The sequence below is a fragment of the Danaus plexippus genome, chromosome 15 (assembly GCF_018135715.1).
Source record: "Danaus plexippus chromosome 15, MEX_DaPlex, whole genome shotgun sequence".
NCBI classification, from domain to species: domain Eukaryota; kingdom Metazoa; phylum Arthropoda; class Insecta; order Lepidoptera; family Nymphalidae; genus Danaus; species Danaus plexippus.
Window position 1 is genome coordinate 7,283,374 of NC_083547.1, and position 23,803 is coordinate 7,307,176.

The 23,803-nt window shown below is 31.7% G+C and overlaps 2 protein-coding genes across 3 annotated transcripts; one reads left to right on the forward strand and one right to left on the reverse strand.

The window, feature by feature from the left end:
• Positions 1-102: 102 nt before the first annotated feature.
• Positions 103-18,349, reverse strand: LOC116766086 (kinesin-related protein 4). Of its 2 annotated transcripts, XM_061522757.1 has the most exons (29): positions 18,045-18,349; positions 17,450-17,684; positions 17,022-17,175; positions 16,664-16,738; positions 15,840-16,045; positions 15,215-15,340; positions 14,841-14,976; positions 13,972-14,180; positions 12,939-13,054; positions 12,738-12,797; positions 12,117-12,226; positions 11,830-11,997; positions 11,609-11,762; positions 9,016-11,486; positions 6,065-8,523; positions 5,817-5,991; positions 5,601-5,730; positions 5,083-5,194; positions 4,964-4,994; positions 4,751-4,859; positions 4,228-4,267; positions 3,835-4,000; positions 3,345-3,447; positions 2,533-2,704; positions 2,153-2,321; positions 1,832-1,955; positions 1,496-1,575; positions 1,100-1,195; positions 103-901 (listed from the first exon to the last, which is right to left on the reverse strand). In XM_061522757.1, the coding sequence occupies exons 1-29, from the start codon at positions 18,193-18,195 to the stop codon at positions 755-757; spliced, it is 8,484 nt and encodes a 2,827-aa protein (XP_061378741.1). In that variant the 5' UTR covers positions 18,196-18,349; the 3' UTR covers positions 103-754. The 2 variants fall into 2 exon arrangements, with proteins under 2 accessions (XP_061378741.1, XP_032511628.2); XM_032655737.2 differs by having other exon boundaries at positions 6,065-11,486.
• Positions 18,350-18,746: 397 nt separating this feature from the next.
• LOC116766087 (protein MAK16 homolog A) lies at positions 18,747-21,261 on the forward strand. Its single transcript, XM_032655739.2, has 8 exons — positions 18,747-18,893; positions 18,964-19,010; positions 19,092-19,235; positions 19,354-19,536; positions 19,708-19,837; positions 20,072-20,275; positions 20,562-20,633; positions 21,145-21,261. The coding sequence occupies exons 1-8, from the start codon at positions 18,879-18,881 to the stop codon at positions 21,244-21,246; spliced, it is 897 nt and encodes a 298-aa protein (XP_032511630.1). The 5' UTR covers positions 18,747-18,878; the 3' UTR covers positions 21,247-21,261.
• The last annotated feature ends 2,542 nt before the right edge of the window (positions 21,262-23,803 follow it).

A 23,803-nucleotide genomic window follows, 5' to 3' on the forward strand; every position in this document is an offset into this window, starting at 1 on the left:
TTTTTATCTCGATTATAATAACCTCTAATGTTTTTTTATTTAGTAACGAACTTACGACACAAAATCAAATACCTTAAAATACGATGAAATAAAAATAACGAATTAAAATGGTCATTCAATCATTTTAATAGTAATATTAATGGCAGGCATCGCATACAATTACAGAACATAAAATACCTCTAATATTACTCGATCATCTTTTTTTCGAATATTATTAAAAACGCGTGCTCGTAATTTGTGCATAAATTAGTAAAGCAAGTTATTCCCAAACTTATTTTTCTACAAGCTCAAGTAAAATAGATTAAAAAAATTATAGAAAAATATTTTAGGAACGCTTTCCATCTTGGACGTCATTATATGAATTTTAAATATAGAATAAGAAATTTAATTCAAATAATAGTGACATCATTCAGTTAAGTACAGTGATGCTTCATTTTGAATGAAGCGATAATTAAGATACAATGATGGCACCCCGTCAATGTTATATATATTTTAATATTTATAAAAGCTCTCTTATTCTCAACGATTAACAATTTTAGTATACGTTAATTTTCTGTAATGAAATAAATGCTTCTGGAATGTCCTATTTCGTCCAGTAATAAAAAAAAAAAATACTGTTAATCGGTTCGTATATGATAAACAAAATTAAATAAATTGCCACGTTACACAGACAAATTGGTTGAATCAAAATCAAAATCAAAAGGCCAGCTTCCATAATAATATAGTTGGTGTAACAAAGAATATTTTTTTGTTATTATTTCTTCACGTTTTGCTGTATAGGATCCTCGTTCTCTCTGTTGGAGTCTATTGATTTGCCGCGTTTCTTGCAGATTGTGACAAGTTTCGCATTCATTTTCTTCAGCTTTTGATTTTCTTTCATAACATCTGACAGCTGTTGGTTCTGAAATATGTTATCGTACACCTCTGTTATCTGGTATTTGAACCATCAATTATCACTAAAATGTTAGTATAATTAGGTTATTCAATTAAAAATATTTTTTTCTAAGATTACTTGAGACCAATAATTAAGGTATTTTGTAGTTGTACAAGCATTTTCATTACATCTCATTCGAGTGACATAATATTATTATACACGTACTTGTACAATAGCACTTCCAGTGGCCACATATTGTGTTCCGACCGATGCTAGCTGATGCTCCAACGAAGTCTTCTGTTGAGACAGTTTTTCAACAATCTGATAATAAAATAGAAAACAATAATAGTTACTTTAATTTTTGAACAAATATAACTCTATCTTATTGCACCCTCGTAAAAAAACAAACATTACACTTTATATTCAAGCCCGCTTACATGAATAAACGAGATTCTCTCATTTCTCTACTGTTTTGCGTAATGTGGAAGGGACACGGGCATGACGTTTCTAGAATGTATTATTTAACATCCTTTACTTTTGATATGTATGTTCAGACTGTATTACTAATTTTATTCGTTTCGTCTAGATCGGTATATAAATAAACATAATAAGAGTATTTACCGTTTTAAGCCTCTTCATTTCTTTGGAATCCTCGAAATTGAGTTTGGAATTGTCTTTCTCCACTTGGTAAATCAATAAATCTGTAACAAAAATTTAATCAAATCAACAATTCAGTAACGAGGAATCCTATTGGCATTAAGATTAACGCAACTAATTTTAAAGTCAAACATGTTTTCGTACTTTTTAATAAAAAATAAAATATACCGATAACGATTACAGCACTAATCTTTAAAAGCTCGTTTCAAACTAGGTTTACGTTTCTCGCGTATTATAGAGGCAGAATGTTATTTTTTGTATAAATACAATTAGTATAATCTACTGTAATTTATTTAGTACCATCACTAGTTTCAGTAGCGACATCTATCCGTTGAGGCGTGAGTCTGTTTTGATCGTGTAGCGTTTGGCGTCGCTTACGTACAGACTGGACAATACTGGATTGTTGGTATTCTTCTAACTTGGCCTGTAAGGAGCGATATATAAAGTAATTATTATATTTTTGTGCTTATTGTATGGTGTTTTGTACCATTACAGTATTCTCAACCTAGACATAGTTTTCGATACTGCTTTTCTGCTCCTATTATAATATAAAATAATAATGAACCAACAAAAGAAGTATGTTCTTTGTAATCATTATATATAATGTTAATTTCTCCCTACCTCCAACGCAGCCTTAGCCTCCTTTAACTTCTGACACTGCTGTTCCCTTTCTCGTAAATATTCGGCGCACGTTTCACATTCCTCGTCAAGAGCTTTGTAACTTTCTTTTAGTTCTTCCAACTCCCGCTTACACGTCGCTAGCTCGACTTTCATGGCCTCGAACTCTTGGCTAAAATAAAATAGATATTTGACTTTAAATTCAACACTCATACGAAGACAATGTTTTTTTTCTCATTGTTTACGACAATATATTATTTTCATGCCAAGAATGTCTGAGTAAATTTTATAAATTAAATTTCAATGTACAGATTTCAAGTACAATTCTGATACTGAATACAAACTCATGTCAGATGTTTTTAAAAAAGGCATAATGAAACAACCTGTCTTTATTTGTATTTCTGTCTAAGGCCTTCTGCATCTTTGCCATAGTATTTTTGAGATCTTGTTTCTTGTATCTCAATTCCTCAATAGTTTTCATCAGCCTTTTGTTTTTTTCAACTTCAGCGTCGTAGGACATCCGATCCACAACCACTGAGTGCAGATTCGTCCAATCTGTAAAATATATGATTAAATTTAAAAGAAATATACAGAGTCTATTATTAATATAAGGGGCCCTCCATAATGTACGTCACATGAATTTTAGGACTTTTGGACCCCTCCGCCTGTCCTTGCCACATTTTTATAACCCTGATGTGAAGACACCCATTTTTTAAATTTATGTATGTATTAAAAATAATCGTGAGAAAACAGTATTTTAATTTTTTACCTATTTTTATTAAATAATAATCTAATAAATGAGTGTCTCACTTACATTACAACGCCGCTCTAGATGTTAAATGACATTGCATGAGAGACTATCTCAGAGAGAGAATGCTAAATTATTAATAAATTTAGATATAGTTCGTAATTTTTTTTAAATATTCAAATCTCATCCAAACTTTGCGTTTTAGTATTTTAAATTTTAATACATGACGTCACAAAACTATTGACCCCCCCCATGCCTCCTGTCACACTTCGGTGATACCCTCCCTCCCCATTAACGCGTGACGTACTTTATGGATTGCCCCTAATGGGGTCCCCTACTTTATTTCATCATACCTTCAGACAATATATTGAGAAAACATTAATGTAACACAAAAATGATAAATTACTTTATGTAATTGTTAATATTATTATTAAAGCAATAAATTACCTTCTTCAGTATTAACTGAAACATCCTTGAATGTGCTCTTAATATTTGTACTGTCGTTAGGATTCATTGTTTTCATCTTGTCCCTCAGTTCCATGATTGTATTCTAAAAACAAAAGTAACATTTAATTTTCAACTTTATATAAATTTGCTTTTAATTTAAACAGGTTTATAAAGAATCTATTTTCTGTTTGATTATATAAATAACTCAATGATATTAATTTCTCGTTTAAAACATAAGACATTTAGGGAAACTGGCACTAGACAAACTAAAAAAATATCAGTACCAACTGCAAAAAACACGTTTCTTTAACAACTAACAGTATTGCTTACAAATACAATAAGTTAAGACTGCAATACATTAAAGAAGAAACAAATGCCCTGGTAGTTGTTGACGAGATTTTTGCTATTATCTCAAAATAATGTGGTATCAATATGAAGTAGACGGAATAATGCGACCAGAGATACATGATATATATTATTTTTATTCTACCTCTAAAGCCGTCTTTTCCCTCTTAAGCCTGGCACACTGTTCGTCCCTCTCCCTCAGGTACATGGCGCAAGTGTCACACTCTTCGTCAACCTCCTTGAATCGTTCACGCAGTTCCTCCAACTCACGCTGGCACAAAACCAGCAACCGTTTAAAGTGAGCTGCTTCACTGAAAATATTTACATTAAATTATTGATGATAATTAAACTTTATTAGTTTCAATAGTAAAGTAATTTGTATTTCTCTTAAACAAAATTGTTACCTCTTTAAATTATTACTATTAAACCGCAACATTTAAAGAGGGTTAATTTTTACTAACGGATTTACTTAAATGCCTATTATCCAATACAATTTTATGCATAAATGTCATTTATATTGTAACTAGTGATGCCTTACCTGTCTAAGCTGCCAGAAGACTCGTGTGAATTATCTGCAACTAAAGGAAACATTCTATTATGACAGCAAAAAGGTTTTATTTTATTAGAGTAATTCCAAGACTTCATGACTTCATAACAGTAATGAAAAAAAAAAACTTAAACAATGAGATCTAACACATTCGCGAGAATTCATTTAAATAAAACTAATATTTTTTTCGCATTATACTACGCGTATTTCCTTATTTTAAAAAACTACATTCTCCCGACGTTTCGGTTACGTTTCAGTAATCGTGATCACGGGCATGATCCGAAAAATATTAGTTTTATTCAAATCTTAAATAATTTTCATACAGAGGCACACTTTCTCATATCGAGTATATGACTATATATGATAATTATTCATATGCAAAACAGACATGTAACATTTGCCTAATAAATTATTTCTTGTTAATACAGAATAATCTGTAATGAAATGACTTCTTGAACAAATGTTACTTGTTAGGTTAGTTGTTTATATAACTATACTATACAAGTGTATATACCTTGTTGTTCGTTGTGCTGCACACTCCGCTGAAGATCGTAAGCACTCTGCCGCCGTCGTCGGCTCGCCGCTACGCTGCTTGGACGGGAATGCTCCTCGTTGGTATCACTCTGTACATACATACAAATTTCAATTACTATTAGCACTACTTCAATATATGGTTTTGATACATAACAAATTAACTTTCGAAATGTAGGCAATAAATTCTATTTACCTGGTCGTGTTTAGAGAGTAGACTGTCACGTCTGTAAAACAAAAGTTGAATAAAAATCGTCACTAAAGCATCACAATGGTTGATGTATTATATATTTATCACCAAGTGTTTACGCTCACCCTCTGCTAAGCCTGATGGGAGTGCTCCGACTGGAGCTGTCCTCATCAACATCCATGAACAAATCGTCCGGCTTCGATTTCGATTTGAACATTGCCTCGAGTTTTTTATGATCTGTAATTTTGGTTGTAATTAAATAAAACGTGTTTGCAAAGAGGATGATTATGTTATTGTCAATTTTTTTTAATAAGACCAAAGGATACCAAATTACTTCTACCCGTACAATTAACAGCTGGGTGAACATTATATATGTAGAGTACGGATTTTATCATTATATATGAAATTTATCATTTTACGTCAAGTTTGTCCAGGACACACCAAGCTCCGAGACAGATAGTGTTAAAGTTATAAAACTTCTTCGGCAACTCAAAGCAACGTTATGGAATTGCACTGTATATATATATATATATATATATATATATATATGTATATAATTCAAGGAATCTAATAGTAGTTCACCCATTTTTATGTAAAATCCTCTAAAACTGGGAGACCAAAACATCCTATTGAAAATATCCACCTTCGATATCTTCAGAGAATATCCTCTTAGAGTCTTGTATGCTCTGCCGACGTCGCCTCGTCGCCTCCGGCACGCAGTCCATAGACACTCTTGGCTTTGTTTCAGCGGATTGGAGCTCCCTTATTTTCAGCTGAAACGTAATATCAATTAATCATTTTATATTTAACAGAATATTTTCAGAATGAAATTTATTATCTACCATCCTGTATTATTTACCTCCAAAGTGTGCTTCAATTCTTTCAACTTCTCGTTCTCTTCCTTAGACGTCTGTACTTCAGTGTTGAGTTTTTGACATTCCTCTTCCAAGGATTTATATTTCTGTGTCATTTCTTCGATTTGTGTTTCTTTTTCAATGTTAGCTTTATCAATTTCAGCTTTTTGACTTTGTAGCCTGGATAATAAACATTATTATCAGAAAACTGTTTGTTTGAACTACAGTAACAAATTACTTACACGTAACATACCTATTAATAATTTTAGTTTGGATCGCCGCTGTCTTTTCGTGGGTCCGAATATTAGTTTCTAATCTTGCGCAATTCGTACATTTTTCTTGCATTTGCTTTTTGAGCGAATCATTCTCCTCTAGCAACGTGTCGGATTTAAGATTTAAGCTCTCAATGACATCAGAGCTCTCACGCACTGTTCGTTTCAAAAATTCTATTTCCGTGGTCATTTTTTCAATATCAAGGGCCTGTTCGTAAAGCAATTTTTTAAGATTTTCCATTTCAACGCCGGATGTTTCCTTTTCTCTTAGAAGTACTTGGTTCACAGAATTCAGAACTTCTAATTCCTTTTGGCACATTTGTAAACTCTTAATAAATTCCAACTCCTTAGCTTGCTGTTCCGTGAGATGCTCGCTTCGTTTCTTCTCTAACGATTCAATAGTCTTATCTTTACTTGAAACATTCTGCTTCAATAGATTTACTTCATCTGTTAATTTACTAATAGTGTTCGTGTTAATTTCGTTCTCTCTAACTTTCTGTTCGTAGATCTGTTTCAAATCAGCGTGCAGTGATATTTGGTCTGCTATATTGTTCTCATATTCCAAGGCTTTTCTGTTCAACTCTTCAGCCAGTAACTGCGTTTCTTTATCTTTTTGCTGCAGACTACACCTTAAGTTTTCTATTTCCACATCGACTTCAAGCTTGCGACCCGCCAGCTCCGTGTTTAATACACTATTAAATAACTTATCTAAAAACTGATCGATCGGCAAAGATGAATCAATTTCTTCCTTTATTATATTATTAATGAGAAGCTTGCGATAGTAATGAGATAATTGGTCCCTTAAATCTTTATCTTTTTTAATTATATCAATGGTAACCGCATTGCTAATTTCAAACATTTTATTTTTTTGCCTCTGAAGCAAATCATAATTTGACTCTTTTTCAGTTAGCTGAGACTTTAAGGCTTGTAAACTTTCGTTAACAGAAATCGACTCAGCGACCATATTTTGTATATGCTCTTTCAATTGAGCGATTTCTTCCGTATTTCTCTTTAAATCCTTCTCATAGTTTCCATTGAGTTTATTTATGATAGCTTCAAATGCATTAGAACTAGTGAGTCCAAATTCTGCATCAACCACCTTTAAAACCGTACTCCTAAAAGCAACTATCGCTTCTTCAGTCTTTAGTTTATCATTTATCCCACTAATGTTTTTTCGTACTTCAGATACAACATCGGCAAATCTCTGCAAGTATCCATCCTTTTCTTTGAGCGCCTTCATCACACCAGATTGTTCATTAACGAGTTTATTCATTCGTATCTGAAGATCGCTTTTCTCTTCATCAAGGTCTCTCAGTTTATTAACCAAGTTTTCGACCTCATTTGCGTGTTTGATTGAAAAATCTTCAAACAGCATCTTCATAACGTCTATGATTTTATATTCAGAATTCAGACTACCTATTTTAGCACCAGTTTTTTCGCTATAATAATTGAGACAGTCAGTTTTATCACAGAAGTATACATCGACGGCTTGCGCCTCGGAAACTTTGGATGCGTCGAATTTGTTTTCGTTAGCATTCCCGTAATCTTTATTAAAGCTATACATGTGCGTGTCCATAATACTTTCGTCCAGATCTAAATTTTGTGACATAGATAAATTGCTATGTTCCAAGTGTTTCTTTATAGTAGTGACTTCTTCTTTTAATTCTATACAGTCCTCTTTGCCTGCATGCAATTCATTTTGTAACGTGCATATCTTGTTGTATCTAGACGAACTATCCTGATCGCTGTAACTTCTATCCAGCCTCGAATGTGATTCGGCCGTTAGTATTCTATTTCGCAATGAATTTATCGTCTCGTCTTTTAAGGCACAGTTTTCACAGACAGTCTTACTCTGAGATTCTAAATCTAACGGTTTATTTAGACATTCTTCATTTAATTTTATGTTATCTTTTAAATTATCCTGTTCTTTCTTCAGAGCATCAATTTCCTCTATCTTTTCCATCACTTCATTGGATAAGCTGTCGTTTTCTTCTTGTAGAACGCTGAGCTTTTTATTAGCGTTATCAATTGTTGCGGTAAGTTTGTCAATTTCATTGACTTTGACTTGATATTTTTTTTCCAGATCGGTCAATTTTCTTACTAAGGCATCACTAGACGGTATTTCCAAGGTAAGATTGTGATATTTTTTGGATATTTCATCTTTTTCGCGTTCAAGATCGTTTAATCTCTTTGACAAATCTTCGATTTCGTTCTTATGCGATTCATTGGAGCGGCGTATGTCATTCAAGTATTTATCACATTTTGGACAAGCATCTTCCGCGATGTCCGGTATTTTGATAGGGCTAGTGAGCGTTGTGACGAGAGCTTTCGATTTACTTTTAGCGTAATCATCTACCAATTCACGCAACTTGTCGTTTTCATTCTTAAGCGAGTCTAATGTTTCTATAGCTTTCTTCTCGTCTAGCGGTTCCAAATCCATCTGAGGATATAATGGGGATTTAGTCACTTCGTTAAAGCTCGTTTGACAGGCTACATCACTCGAAATGCAAACTTGTGTTACGTCGAAACACGTTTGGTTATGGGCTGTCATAGTGGTGTCGCAAGTGGTGAGTGTTACATTAGTGTCTAACATGAGAAGGTCATTATCGAAAGTAGACTCGTTTTTGAATGTAGAGTGTAATGAACTTGTGTCTAAAGCATTGGGCAGTGAGTACCGTTTGAAGCTGTCGTTATGTTTCCCTAAGCATTCCGACTTTAATAATAACATAAGATCTTGTAACTGCCTTTTAAAAGCCGGTATGTCTTTTTGACAAACGTGGTGGAACCTATTATGATGGTGTTGTAAAAACTTAACTTGGGAACTGAGCGATTTGTTCTCTGCGTATGTTGTCGCGGTCAGTGTGGACAGCACGGTGCGATGGTTGAGTACACGCTTTTGTAATTCGTATGAATGTTCTGACAGTGACTGTACCTCTCTTTGGACTTCTTCCCTCTCTCTTATCAGTTTATCGTTTTCGCTCTGCAACCGTTCAATGGTAGCGTTTAACTTATGTTTCTCTTCCACGAGTTTGCCTACATCAGCTAATAGCTCTTTGCACTGGCATTTATCAAATTTGGTTTCATTGTAATCGGTACACGAACTAGACGAGGTAATTGATTTTTCGTCATTGAAATCGATAGCATCCGCGATTCTATTGCAACATATGGTCAATAGACTCGGTGGCGAATTCACTTGCTTGTAATTATTTTGTTTGCTAGAGTAACATTCTCGATCCCCGCACGCCAAACTGTCGTCATCGTTTATCTGCGGCACATGACGCATGTCTATATCAGAGTATTTCGATTTCAGTGACATGTTTTCGGCCTCCAAAATATTAATTTTATCCTGCATCAAGGCTTCGAGATCAATGAATTCGTTCTTCCAACTCTTAGCTCTATTTTCAATGATATCCATTTCGCTGGATTTAGTACTCAATTCTTCACGTAAATGGTTCAGTAAATCATTAGTATCCTTTAAATCTTTGGTTAGATGTTTGCTGTCTTCTTGAACTTTTCTTATTTCGTTTGTTAAAAGAGCTTTATTTGCCTCTAAGTCGGCTATCCCTTTTTTCAATTTGGAATTTTCTTCATTCAGTTGTAGGATTTTGTTATTAGCATCTCCTAGTGAATTCTCGACCTCGTTACATTTAGATTGTTCTGATTTGAGGACTGTGATATAATTATCTATTTTATCAATCGTTAATACTACATATTTGTAACCAGTTTCGTATTCTTCATCAAAATCACATGACACTTCGTTTTCAATACCAAACTTTGTAGATAAATCTGTTACTTTCTCTAGAATGTTCTTCATAGTAGCAATACGACTAGACATTAAAGTATTGACTTCTTGCGACAGCATGTTATTTTTGTTTGTTTCACTCTCTAAATCTTTGGATATATTTTCACATAACGTTTGACATTCATTTAATTCAGAACTCTTACAGTCGACAGACTGTATGAGAACTTTTTGTGCACATTTAATAGTACGCAGGAGGTTACTAATTTTCTTCACTAACTTATCACAGTCACTCGTTTCACAGTCAACAGAGTCTTGTTTCAACACATGTTCTTTTATTTCTTCTAACACAGCGTTTCTATATTCGTCACTGAATTCGTCTACTTCGTTGTCCAATTCCCTTATTTTGGTTTTAAGCAACTTAAGTTCGTGTTCAGTTTGTTGGAGCTTAGTGAGTACATCGTTCTTTTCTTTGACTACATCTCTAGCTATATCTTCCAGTACTGTCAGATTATCGCCCAAACCATTAAAAGCAGCCACTAGACTGTCAACGTATTCGGGTATTTCATTTATTTCTCCTTTGAGTAAACTTATGATATCTTGAACTTTCTTCAAACCTAATTTTCCTTTATCAATAATTTCTTGAGTATCGTTCCCTTCTTTCTTTAGTCTTTTAATTATTTCTTCCTTGTCTCTTACAGCGATCTCTAGTTTACTAATCTTCTGGCACATATCTCTGGTCTTACTATCATTTTCTTTTTTAATTGTTGATATTTTTTCATTTAGTTCTAAGGACACCTTATTGTTGGCCTCTTTGAGTGTATCAATATCATCGTTGTGCTCGTTTATTTGCTTTTCAAGTAAACTCTTCTCTTCCTGAATACTTGTTAATTTATCAGTGAGTTGTTGTTCAATGTTTATGAGATTACTCTTTTCTTGTAACAAAGTGTCTATAATCGAAATGTTATTGGTACACTCGCTATTGAGACGTTCAATCTCATTTTTGAGTGAATCTATTTCAGTCTTCTTCGTTGCCAGTTCCGTTTGTAAAGCTTCTAGATTTTTATTATCATTTAGATTGGCCTTAAGCTTCTCTTTTTCCTCGTTCCGTAACTCCAACGCCTCTTTGAGGGTTCGTACAATATTTTTCATGTTCTCGTTGTTCGTCTTGAACAGTTCTTCGTTTGTTATTATAGCTTCCAGATCTGAGCCACTTATATTTTTAGTTGTGACGTCACTTTTGGTCACTTTAATTTGTTGTTCTCGAATTAAGTGGCTATAAGATTCAATCTCCGCATTGGCTGCCTCAATGAGAGATTTTTGGTCGCTAATAGTACTGTTCAAACTTTCCATTGAAGTCTTTAACAGCGAGTTTTCATTGTCCAACAAAGACAATTTTTCATTCAGATCCGATATAATTTCTTTAAATTTGTCATTTTTCTCCTCCAAGCTTTCTATTTTGAGTTTCTGGGAGTGTAGATTAGCCTCTAACTGTACTATGGTCTGGTCTTTTAATGTCATCTGTGCTTTCAAATCAGAATAGTTTGGACACTGTTCAGTTTCCAATACACTGCTTTCGAGACTGCTGTTCACTAAAGATATATCTCTCGATAGATCCATAAAGTTTTTGAGTTCCCTCTCTATTGCTTTTGACGATAATTTACCTGCGAAAATTATTGATAAAATATTAAATTATGAACTTTTTTCTTTGGCAAGTAACTGTACATATAACTATATTTACATTCAAATATATGATCGAGAAAATATCATATTTCTTTATGCATACCTATGTTTTTATTTTTATTTTTATTGTTCACTTCTTCAAGTAACGACAGCAGTTCATCTTCTCTGCTCTTAGACTTTTTCTTTAACGTTTCATAGCTCACTTCCCAATCGGTAAGCTTCGTATTATGTTCTTTGCAGGTTTGCTCTAAACTCTCCTGAAGTTTACAAACAATCAAATAAACAATGATTAAATTACCAATTTCTTAAACTAATAATTCTTACCTTAATTGAGGTAATATTCATAATTTTCTCTTCAGCTTCATTAATTTTACACTTGAGTCTCTCCATTTCTTTGTCCTTCTCATTGCTGATACGATTTAAATTGACTATATCGTCTTCTAGCTTGCCTATTATTAAAGACTTGTCTTCTAATTTCTCCATGAGTTCAACCTGTGATATATAATTTTCTTAGTAATTACTCAATTATACAGCTATTGCATATAAATGAAAATTTTACATGAAAAATACGTTTTATGACATATCAAGAGGAAATATTATAAATAACTTACAATATTAGGTGTATAAATCTTTTCCCTCTCTGTTAGCTCAACTATGTCTTTCAAGTTTTTCTCAGCCTGTTTTGCAGTTTTCCTTAAGATGCAAGGGGGAGTTTTTGATTCTAAAATAAAGTCGGTTTAAAATACAAAGTAATTTTTTTTTGTATTAAAAAATAAAGCAATTTTATCATGTATATGTTGAATTACCTAATGTATTGTTAAATTAATATATATATATACACACACACTTGTTAAGTAGGTATAACTAATTACCAAGTACAGAAATGTTAAAGAAATTTAGGTATATTTAAAGATATTGTGTATGTTTATATATTTTCTTTTATAATATCTTACAAACTTAAAAAATAATGTATTTTGAGAGTCGAAAAATCGTATTTATAAATGATTTTAAAGTGTTATAATAATTAATTACATAAATATATTATATACATAAATATTAAATCTTGTTTTGTTTCATCACGGCGACTGGATATCGCTACCTTTATCTCGATACTTACGGAATATGGCAATACAGTAATATTTTCTTGTATTATCTTATATGAGCCAAAGACTAGCCATATAGGAAAAGGAATTCAATTTAATTGGTCATATACATCAGTGTAAGTCACTTACGATAGCAACTATGATACGGTGAACAGGGCTGGATGTCACTTGAATCGTCGTCCTCACTGTCTGAAATAAATTTAATAATATTCTAGATAACCAAAAGGCTTAATGTCAGGAAATAACAAAACATAGAAGTCTGATTCTATAAGAACTTTTCTTATGTCATTACGAGCTAAGGCACTTATCACAATAATAGTAACTACATACCAAGTTCTATGACTTCGTCGATGCGCACGTTGGGCGGCGTGACCGCGCGCTCCTCGCACACCGGCCTTAGAAATGATCCCGAAGGAATTGACTCACGACCGTGTAGGGCCAAGGGGCTGAAAAATATTACAGAACGTACAAATCACTATCATACTATAAGTATAGAAGACACTAGTAGTAGGGATAGAGGGATAATGCCCTCATCAAAGCACGTGCGTCTAAGACAATACATGATGCAATAAGCAATTCTTGCCTGATTTTTTCCAGTTAAATTTTTGTATCGACATATACTATAAAATAAAAACAAAATTTCCAAAAACGTATGTCCTTTTATTGAAACGTATCGAAGATTAATAATTGCAGAATAAATATTTATTGCTTTTTAATTACCGTTTAAATATTTTTTTCCTTGAATACTGTAAAGATCAATGTTACCTGTCAAAGCTGACAATAATTTTACTTCTGCCAAAAATTTGAATGTAGAAGATTTTTGTTTTACAAAGAAAAAATATGTATGTATATAAAGTCTTATATGAGAGAAAATTATAAGCATTTAATGACATTTTAATAATATATTTGTATTTTTTTTATGAATTTTGCCTTTTTTTAAATTTAAACAAAAACGATTTATACATAGAGATAAAGTGCAGTGTCTGTGTGTAAAACTGAAGTAACCGTTTTTACAACATGCACATGATTCATGAATATATATATATATATATATATATGGTAAATACACAGAAATATATTTTTTTTACAAATTTTTGTCTGTTTGTTCCTGCTAATTTCTAAAATGGCTGGGCCGATTTTGACGGAACTCTTATTATTATTTAGCTGATGCAAAAACAAGTAATTTTAGCTACTCTAATTTCGATCCCGAAATTAGCGTTAACACGAGCGAGTGGGAGGCTCTTCCGGTGCTTAAAAGTTATTGTTTTTTTGTTTTTTTTTTTTTACGCAGGCGAAGTCGCGGGTACCACCTAGTGTGACATAAAATTGTTAGATTATATAAGATTTATTTGAATAGACTTACTTATATTTCAAGCTGGGAGTACAAAACTTTGGTATATTAGGAATTGGATCTTCTTGTATCGGATGTAAGGTTGATATGGTCACACGTCGCGGGTGGTGCAGCTTCCTGCGAGCGCTGCTCGTCACGTCGGGATTACGGTTTTGACCGAAACCATTCAATATCAGCCTCTGCAGGTTCGCGATCTGTCTCTGTAGATTGCAGTTGTCTTGCTGCCAAGAAATATACTTTGTGACTATACAAAAATATTACTGTTATTTTAAATAATTGTTGATTTTTTTGAAGTGATCACTTCTTAGGGGCGGGTGAACCGCTTCGTAACGTAACGCTTAACGTAACTAAATCTGGTTTCAATTTCTCTCACGTATACAGCATCAGTATTACACTATTTTTTATTGTATTCATACACAGTATCACAATTTAATGTATATAAAATTTAAGTAATAAACCTATATATTTTTTTTATTACAAAATTTCTTTATTAAATAGTTTGTTATATATTCTAGTCGGGCGTCCCGAGACGCACAAATTAATTTTTATTATAGAGATATATGAAAAATTTCGTCACATTAAAATCTAGTATTGAGTGTAGTCTTAACATTACTAAATTCAGTCTACAAATGAAACCTTCCCCGGACGCTCCCCGGATGCCCTCTAAACCAGGACAAATCCGGGGACACCCGGACGGATGGCAACCCTAAACATTAATAGTAGGACTGTATACTGTCGACCAGTTATTGAAGAACTCTTCTGTACAGATAAAACAAGACTTTCCAATTCATTGTTACATATACAGAACACACACCTCGGATCACAACTGATATTAATTTATTATAACATGGTTTCTGTATTATATGAGTGCATATGTTTACCTCAACATGTTTCTTGCTCTCTAGTTGTGTTTTAAGCGACGAGAGTTGTTTGGTGAGCGATTGTATCATCGTAGCGCTCGTGGTCACAAGATTCACGGCTGGAGTGTTCTTGATGGCTTTCGCACGATTTGCAAACCTAGGAAAAAATTATAAATGTTATTGTTATGTATTAGTTATACTTGCTCGGTGTTGTTAAAATAATAATATGATGTCAAGTGTAATGTAGGTAGATTAGTTTATTTGTATTGGTCTCTGTCAGTCAGTTTGCTACTTAGCACAGTACAGACATGACGAATTTAATATAGTTTCATTGAATACTACAGTTATATATCCATTAATTCAGTATATATATAAATTAGTTTCGTGTCGCTCACTGTAATGTCGATATAGTTTCTTCAACGGCTGCTGGTGTGACCGCACATATTATGCCCGTCTTCGCATTACCTCCGAGGGAGTTTTGTAAGATACGCGTCAACCTACTGTCGCGGTAGTTGACATGTCTGGAAATAATATTAAATACATAATACGCTAACTGTATATAAGCAATTACAAAATGCATATGTAACTTGAATTTAAGATAGTTGTGCCACATTTGACACAAAACTATTTTCACTTCAGACGGATAAATTCCTTTGATTGATGTAAAATTAAAATACAATCTCCTATTAATGCTATCGTTTGGACGAGTGATATTAAATTGTGTCACATTTTATCATTAATATAAAAGAATTTTGCTAAGATAATTTCTTGCAAGATAAGCTTTAGGATTGATATAAAATAGTCGAGGTTTTATAAAATGAAATCAAATTTTACTACAGTCAGTTAGGGGCGAGCAAAACTATCATAAGCTCATTGGGACTAATATCAAATATATATAAGAAACATTAAAACTGGATTTTTTTTTAAATATAAACACAAACAATCGTTTAAAGATTGCTGATTTTTGAATATTATTTTAGAGATTGCTGTAAATGTTCCATTTTAAACTTTAAGACATACTTATTTTGATCTTCAGACAGTTGTTTGATGACTAGACCCAGAACTGAGAGCGATTTGTTGATGTGCGTCCCTTCTCTGAATCTGAGACCGGTTGCACCGGTTTGTCCTGATCTCTCAGAGCCGGCTAAGTCTACAAGGTTCAACTGTGACACATTCACTGAGCCAACTTCCTGCTCACCTTCGATGTGTTCCCGGGATTCTATCGTCTGAAACAAATTTATAAGCCATATAAATGTGTAAGATTGAAATATACTCATTATAAGGAGTATGGAGTCGAGATATGATACTTGATAGAGCTATGTAAGTTATTAGACAATTTAATTACTAACCATATGCCTGTTTTTTCCGAGATATCCTCGGGTTTGAAATCAAAGAAGAATATAATATAGTGTATTTAAATATAAGGAACCAGTCAACCTAAGTTATAAATATAATATACGGTCTATTTTAATGTCTAAGCTACATCACTAGAAGGTTTCATAAAAACACATAAATTACTTTATATTTAAAGACTATAATAAATGAGATCTAAGACTTTCGCTAGCATTCATTTAAATGAAACTAATATTTTTTCGCATTACTACGCGTATTTTATTATTTTAATATCTACATCCTCCAGACGTTTCGGTAACTTTTCAGCAACCGTGACCATGGTGTGTAGTTTTTAATATAATAAAATACGCATAGTAATGCGAAAAATATTACTTTTATTCACACTGTAACAAAATTTTGAATTTATAACATTATTGGAATAGTAGGAAATATTGTATAAAGTATTTGTTGTACAAATGATGTTTGTTTATTTGTATGTAATATTAACTTACAATTTGAAAAATCGAATGTGATCTGCTACTCTCCTCATTCATGTTTGTAGAGCCAGTCTGTCTGTTCGCCTTACCCTAGAAAGATAGTTTTAGTCACGACGCGATATGTTCATAAGATTGCACTTTGAAGGTCATACGAAAACAGACATGCATTAGCATATTTATATAATAGTATGTCATAATGACGTGTACAGCACATTTTGATTTCCATAAAGGGAAATATCGTTGAAGTGAGTGGGTGTTTAGATTATAATAAAAACTATGCTATAATATTTATTGAAGTTCAATTTATGTTTTCTTATGTAAGAAAAACAATATAAAACACTATTAAATATTCCAGATGTAAACAATAATTCACCTGCTCCATTAATTCCAGCACTTCGTCCGGTGAGACCGTAAGTTTCTCGGTGGTACATAACTTTACACCGCTATGGGTCTCTTGGATTTTGACTTTATTGTTCAAGTTGAGGAGATCTATCAGTGACTCATTATATATTTCAACATAGGACACCCTGAAAAATTTATTAAAGTTAAACAAAATAATTATAACTGGTATAAACAGTTCCAACTAAATTTTAACTTAAATTAAAGCTTCGTCCAAATTTATTATAGATTAAAGCTAAATTCTCCATCTCAGGGAACATAAGAAATACAAGTTCTTGGTTACTCCAATACAATGAATCCAAAATACTTTCAGGATTTATTGAATACTTGTTGAATGATAAAATAAAAATATATATTTTTTTTATCAATGGAGTTCATATCATCGATATTTTAATATATTACCTGACCAAAAAGTCTCTATCGGGTATGCTTTTTATAATATCGAACAGATTGAATACTGCAAGAGGTATAATTCCTGGAGCCTCATCGGTGCCTGTCATGGTATAAGTTTTGCCAGAGGATGTCTGACCATATGCAAATATTGTTCCATTGAAACCTGTTGTCGCAGCCTCCACAATAGGTTTGGCAACATCATTGTACACATCTTCAGTTTTAGTCGTAGTGTCATACACTTTATCTGAAAGATATATAGGTTTAAATTAAAAATAGAAAAGTATATGGGAATATTTTAAATCTTATACAAATGTTGAAAAATTTAATAAAAGGCGAACAATCGGTGGGAATAGAAATACTTTCACTTTTAAGCTGTTTGTGTAAACAATAATAGGAAGAATATAAAAAGTTAGTTAAAACGAATAAACTCAATACTAATAAAAAATATTTTCAATTATTTAGCTATACTACAGTGTAGTATCTGAAGCGGAAGCTAACCTTCACTGTTTATTTTTTTGTGTAAGTATTACATAAAAACAATTTCCAAAAATAATTAAATAAAATAGCCCGCTTTAATGATAACCCCAAACTAAGTTTTACTTACCGAATGTAAAACTTGGACCTACATCTCTTCCACTTAGGTCTATTTGATACAAAGTGTTATTGTTTATTCGCCACTGGTAAGAAAGCTTCTCGTCTATTTCACGAGGAATAAGAGGCCGGACTTTTACAACTACTTTGATATTATCACTCATTTTAAATATACTATGTTTATTTCTTATGAATAAATATTAATAACTAATATATACTATTAAAATATCGGTTAAAAATTGTGCGCGGTAAACATTTTAGTAACTTTTGATTTTACTTTAAATTGTAGATCGTCACAAAACGAGAAACTGCAACGGACATTTTCAATTTTATTTTGCAAGACAGAGACAAGCGTTTATACAGATCACCAAATACAGTCTATGAATTTTGAATATGTGTAAGATTTACAATATTTCTGCTTAATTAACACAACATCAATTATAGCAAGAACTCTATTTTTAAACTTTTATACATAATTTATTTTGACGAATTGGCAGAAGATTGCAAATATATATATATATATACTAATAATTGTTATCCACTTGTTTGTTTAATAAAAAATGACGATTTGGACAGAATACATAAAAAATCAAATTATATATATAAAATTAAAACTTGTTAATATTATAGATGTAACAAAAATATTTAACTTATATTATTTTACCCAGTATTTTCAAAATTATTACAGGGCAGATAATCAGGTACGTACCGAGTAGTACTGAGCTTAGAAGTTGTCAATGCTAGTTCACGTCAATGTCATAACTATCTTCCCATGTGTGTTTTTGAGGAGTTCAATACTGAAATAAATTAAACTCCCGGGCAAATAATATATTTTTGTTTATTAACAATGCAACATGATGATGTAAGTGTAGAATAGAACTATAATAAGTAGTAACTTCGTTGGATATTTATATTATATGTTTTGTTTGTAGGTTGTTTGGGCGATTATTAACAAAACACATTGTTCACATAAAATAACGTAAGTATTGTAATGATAAAAGTATTGTAATATATGTATTGGAAGAAGATATTTAATACAGTTTAATAACACAAATTTTAGGACAAAGACACAGCAGTTTTGTCGAAATGAATATAACCTAACTGGTTTATGCAGTCGGGCATCGTGTCCTCTAGCAAACAGCAAATACGCTACAATAAGGGAAGAAAATGGTATTATATACCTTTATATGAAAACGGCTGAAAGGTATTTCTTCTCTTGTCTTTTTTGTTGTGTAAAAATTGTTTTTAATGTCTATAAATTGTTATATTTTTATAGGTAAATAATTCCTTATTTTAAAACATATTAATTTTACTTTTTAAAGGGTTATGTTTCCTGCCAAACAATGGGAGAAGGTAAAATTATCCAGAAACTTTGAGAAAGCCATATATCAGATAAATGAAAATTTGTTGTATTGGCCAGCATTTATTAAAGCCAAATGTAAACAGAGATTTGTCAAAATAACTCAATATTTGATACGGATGAGAAAACTTAAACTTAGAAGAGTGTAAGTCATTTTATTTTATGTTATTTATAGCCATTTTCAGTTCATCTATATCTACCTTAATAATGTAAACATTCACATTAGTTGATTATGAATATTACATCTGAAAATTAAACACACTGTAAAATTCAACAAAATTTAATACCTTATTCAAATGATTATTATTAATTTTAGCAAAGAATTAGTCCCAATACAACGTAAGATAGAAAGACGTGAAAGAAGGAGGGAGGAAAAGGCACTTGTGGCAGCAAGAATAGATAATGCCATAGAGAAACAATTGTTGGAGAGATTAAAGAAAGGAACTGTAAGGAGATTTTACTATATTGAAACAAAAAAGTTTCATATAAGTTGTACAATTTTTTTAACTAAAAAAAATTGTAGTCATAACTTTTGCTTATTTAAATGTATATATGTAAAGGAATATTATTCTTGTGCTTACAAAAGAGTATTTTAATAGATTATGCTTAAATGTTTATAAAAGATTTATATATATATATATATAAATCATTATATTAATGTTATTGTAATTTTATGACAGTACAATGACATCTACAACTTCCCACAAATGGCATTTGACGCAGCGCTCAAAGCTGAAGAGGTTTCAAGTGAAAGTGAAGCTGAGAAATCTGATGAGGAAGAAGTAGAAATGGAATTAGAACCGGAATTGGAAAGGGAACTGCGGAAGAACATTGAAGAAGCCGACGAGTTTGTCGAAGCTGACAGTGATATGGATTCCGATGTGGTAACATAACTACTATAATTGAAACTAATATTTTCAGATTACAGATTACAGATCATGGGCAGAACAGATGTGAATGTCTGTCTATACTACTATAATTATTTATACTTAATTCATTATTAATTTAATGTCTTATATAAACATTGTTATCAATAACTCATATGTATTTCGTTTGTTTTTTTTTTATTTTTGATGATACTACAGGAGTTAGTGAAGTATTTGTTAAGAACTTTTATTATGAATTGTATAGATTTTATGGAAAATCCATTAATGTTTTTTTTTTTAATAGGAAAGTGAATCTGGTAGGAGGGAAGATGCGAATGTCAGTAGTGACTTTGAATCTGAAACATCAGATATAGAGGTAATTGTGACAATTTAATAGGACTGGCTTTTATATAGATTTTATTTATTTGGATTTTAAAAATATGCAAACGAAGTATGTAATAATTCTTTGTTTTAAAAACAACATATTTGAATGGTCCTGATAGTAAGATGTCACTGGAATTTAGAAATGTAGGGACAAGTGTGTTTTGAGAATAAGTTTTGGGCATTGAACCGTTAGTATAATGATCACATCCCCCATCATTCAGACAAAAAGCATAAAAAATAAATTAATTAAGTTATAGTCAATACAACATATCAAATATCCCCAATTTTGATTGAAATTAATTTTACTAGTTTTAAAAAATTATACAAGTGTCATTAAGATCATGTATATTTGTAAATCCTCTGTAGGAAAGTGTTAATTGCTGGGTCTGAACAGTTTTGTTTATATATCGGTAGAGAAATTTTTATTTATAATTAAAACTATTAATATAAAAAACTTTCGAGTGACATATGTTTCACACTTAATATTTTCCATTCTTCCATAGGACATAGCGGAGAGGATTCCAAGGATAAAGAAACCTCGTGTTGAAATTGAGTATGAAACTGAACCGGTGGCCAGTGTTTCAAAAAAGAAAATTAAAAACTGATATATCAAAACCTTATTCTGTATTTTTATTTTAGAATTTTAACCCATTTTCATTGTAAAACTAATTTAACGTGCCCATGTCATGAATATAAAGGGCGGGTCTAAACACTTAGAACGCTGAAAAGACGCGATTGTTTCTGCTATTCGAGGTCTATATGTGATGTGAAAAATAAAGCATAGGAGTTTGGATAAAACTAAACGCTGAAAATTATACAAAATAATCAAATCGACCTCTAAGAAATGGCTGATTAACGAAATATACAGAAATCTTACATCTGTTCTTAATTAACTGACCTACAAATAAAATATGTTACTTCTATACTATAATAGACCATCACATCAATATTGCAAATTTCTTAAGTTCCTGCCATAATAAATTTTTACTTAAGAATCACTAAGGAGTCTGAATAGAAGTAGTTATGGCTAAGACTTCACGATTTAATTATGCTCATCCGTTAATTAAGAAAGTTCGAATTCATGCCCCCGTTCCACACTGGCGTATTGGAAACTTCAAACATTATTAAATTTAATGTCGGATATTTGTTTTTGTTGAGTTTTACCTTAAAACCTTGATTTGTTATAAACGGTGTACATTATTAATGTTCCAGCTTTTGTTGAAATAAAATCTTATTAGTAACAATTTTATGGATATCGTAATATAATAACTGTTTTAATTGCACTTCATTGTAAACGGTCAATGGCCGCTGTAGATATTTTTATTTAATAAACACAGATACTAGCTTTGGTTCTAATTGTTTATTAAATTTTTATGAAGCGCTGAAACGTATTTTATCATTCAATAAATTCGTTCGCAGACAATTTTTCACGTTGATTACGACAAAATTGACGAATTTTCAGTTTGTTTTGTTTTCCTTTGTTCTTTAAATGTCAGCTAATTGACACTGTCATTTAAATTTACCCAGTGAATTCAAAATTGAAATTTTATGTTTAAAGGGATACCTATAGTTTATTTCCAACCGTCAAGATATGTGATGTCTTACGTAAAAAAATGTTCAATTTATTTAAGCAAATCTTCATAATATCCTCGGTTTTAAACCTTTTAAGGAATTTCGATCGATGTTTAAGTATGAAATTTAATGTACTTTTTAAAATTTTGGTATCTAAATATATATAAGTACCTACATGTATATACTGCTGAGCTTAGGCTAGACACAGTCTGTAATAAAGCATTCGAAATCTGTGTGCGGTCCTTAGAGAGACATTACTAGAAATACGGACGTAGCCAAGCGTAGGCAAAGTGTAATTACCTACCAACATATGCCCTATGTTCTATTTTGTCCCTACTAGTTATTCTGGTTGCATACAGGATTTATAAGTATTTATTTAAAGTATAAGGACTTATGTTTTTCTGACGTAATCAAATAGAACGCTATTTAAAAAAATAAGCATCTTAAATTAAATATATATTTAATTTAATGAATATTCCATTTTGTTAAAGCACTAAATCCATAAAATTTAACTAGTTTTACATTAGAAGGTTTGTGTATATTTATTTATTATAATTTAAATTTTGATACGATATACCTATTTAAGTTTGAGTTCTTTGAAAAATATTTGCCGTTATATAAAATATGGAACCCATTTGAATATTCTCCTAACCCGAGAACCATTTGAATATCTGCTATAAAACAAGAGAGAGCTTTGTTCGATTTGCAGGCATTGCTTTATTTATGAAGCCACCATTAGCGCCACCCCTTGAGTCTGTTTCACAGTTTAAAAATATTCGCAGTTTACTTCCTTTTAAAAGCACTGTGTATAAAATAGTGTCTTCGTTTTCCGTATAAAAGAGATATTAAGCAATGTTTTGGAAAAAAAAACAATTTTGTATGTTTTGTGAAAAAATCCTTTTGAAAAATATAACATATGATTCTCAATTTAATTTCCTCTGCGTATAGTATTATATTAACTATGTGCTTCTTGATTAATTTATTAAAACTCATCTTCCGTATATACAATTTCGATAATCATTGACCCACTTTCCTAGCGTATTTTATGTCTCATTAATTAATAAACATACACGCTCTGTGGCTTAGCTCGTATGGACTCTTTACTTTTCATCTCAACGGACGGAATTCTACCAGAAATATTAAATACGTTGGAAGCGCATTCTCATTAAAAATACCGCCTTCAACAAATGAACTACCTGAGCTGAAATCGACAGAAGAAAATTTTGAATATTTCACTGATTATTCAAATTTTCCATATAGTACGTAGTAAACAAAATATACCGTCATAATACCCTATGATTTCGACAAAGGATTAAAATTAATTGTGTCGCTTAACACCGATAAGTGGATGGACTTTATTCATAATGATAATACCGAGTGAATCAACTGATCCGTGGGTCAGTTCCGAACGTGACCAAATATTTCAGCCATGTAACCCGATTTGCTTTGCTTGAGATAAAGCGGTTTTGCCCTTCACAGAGCAAACAAATTAAATAACATGTACGCACATTAACTACATGTGATAGTCACAAAATGACGTAACAATCTAACGTAAAAATCAAAACAACAATAAAATAAATCTAAACATAC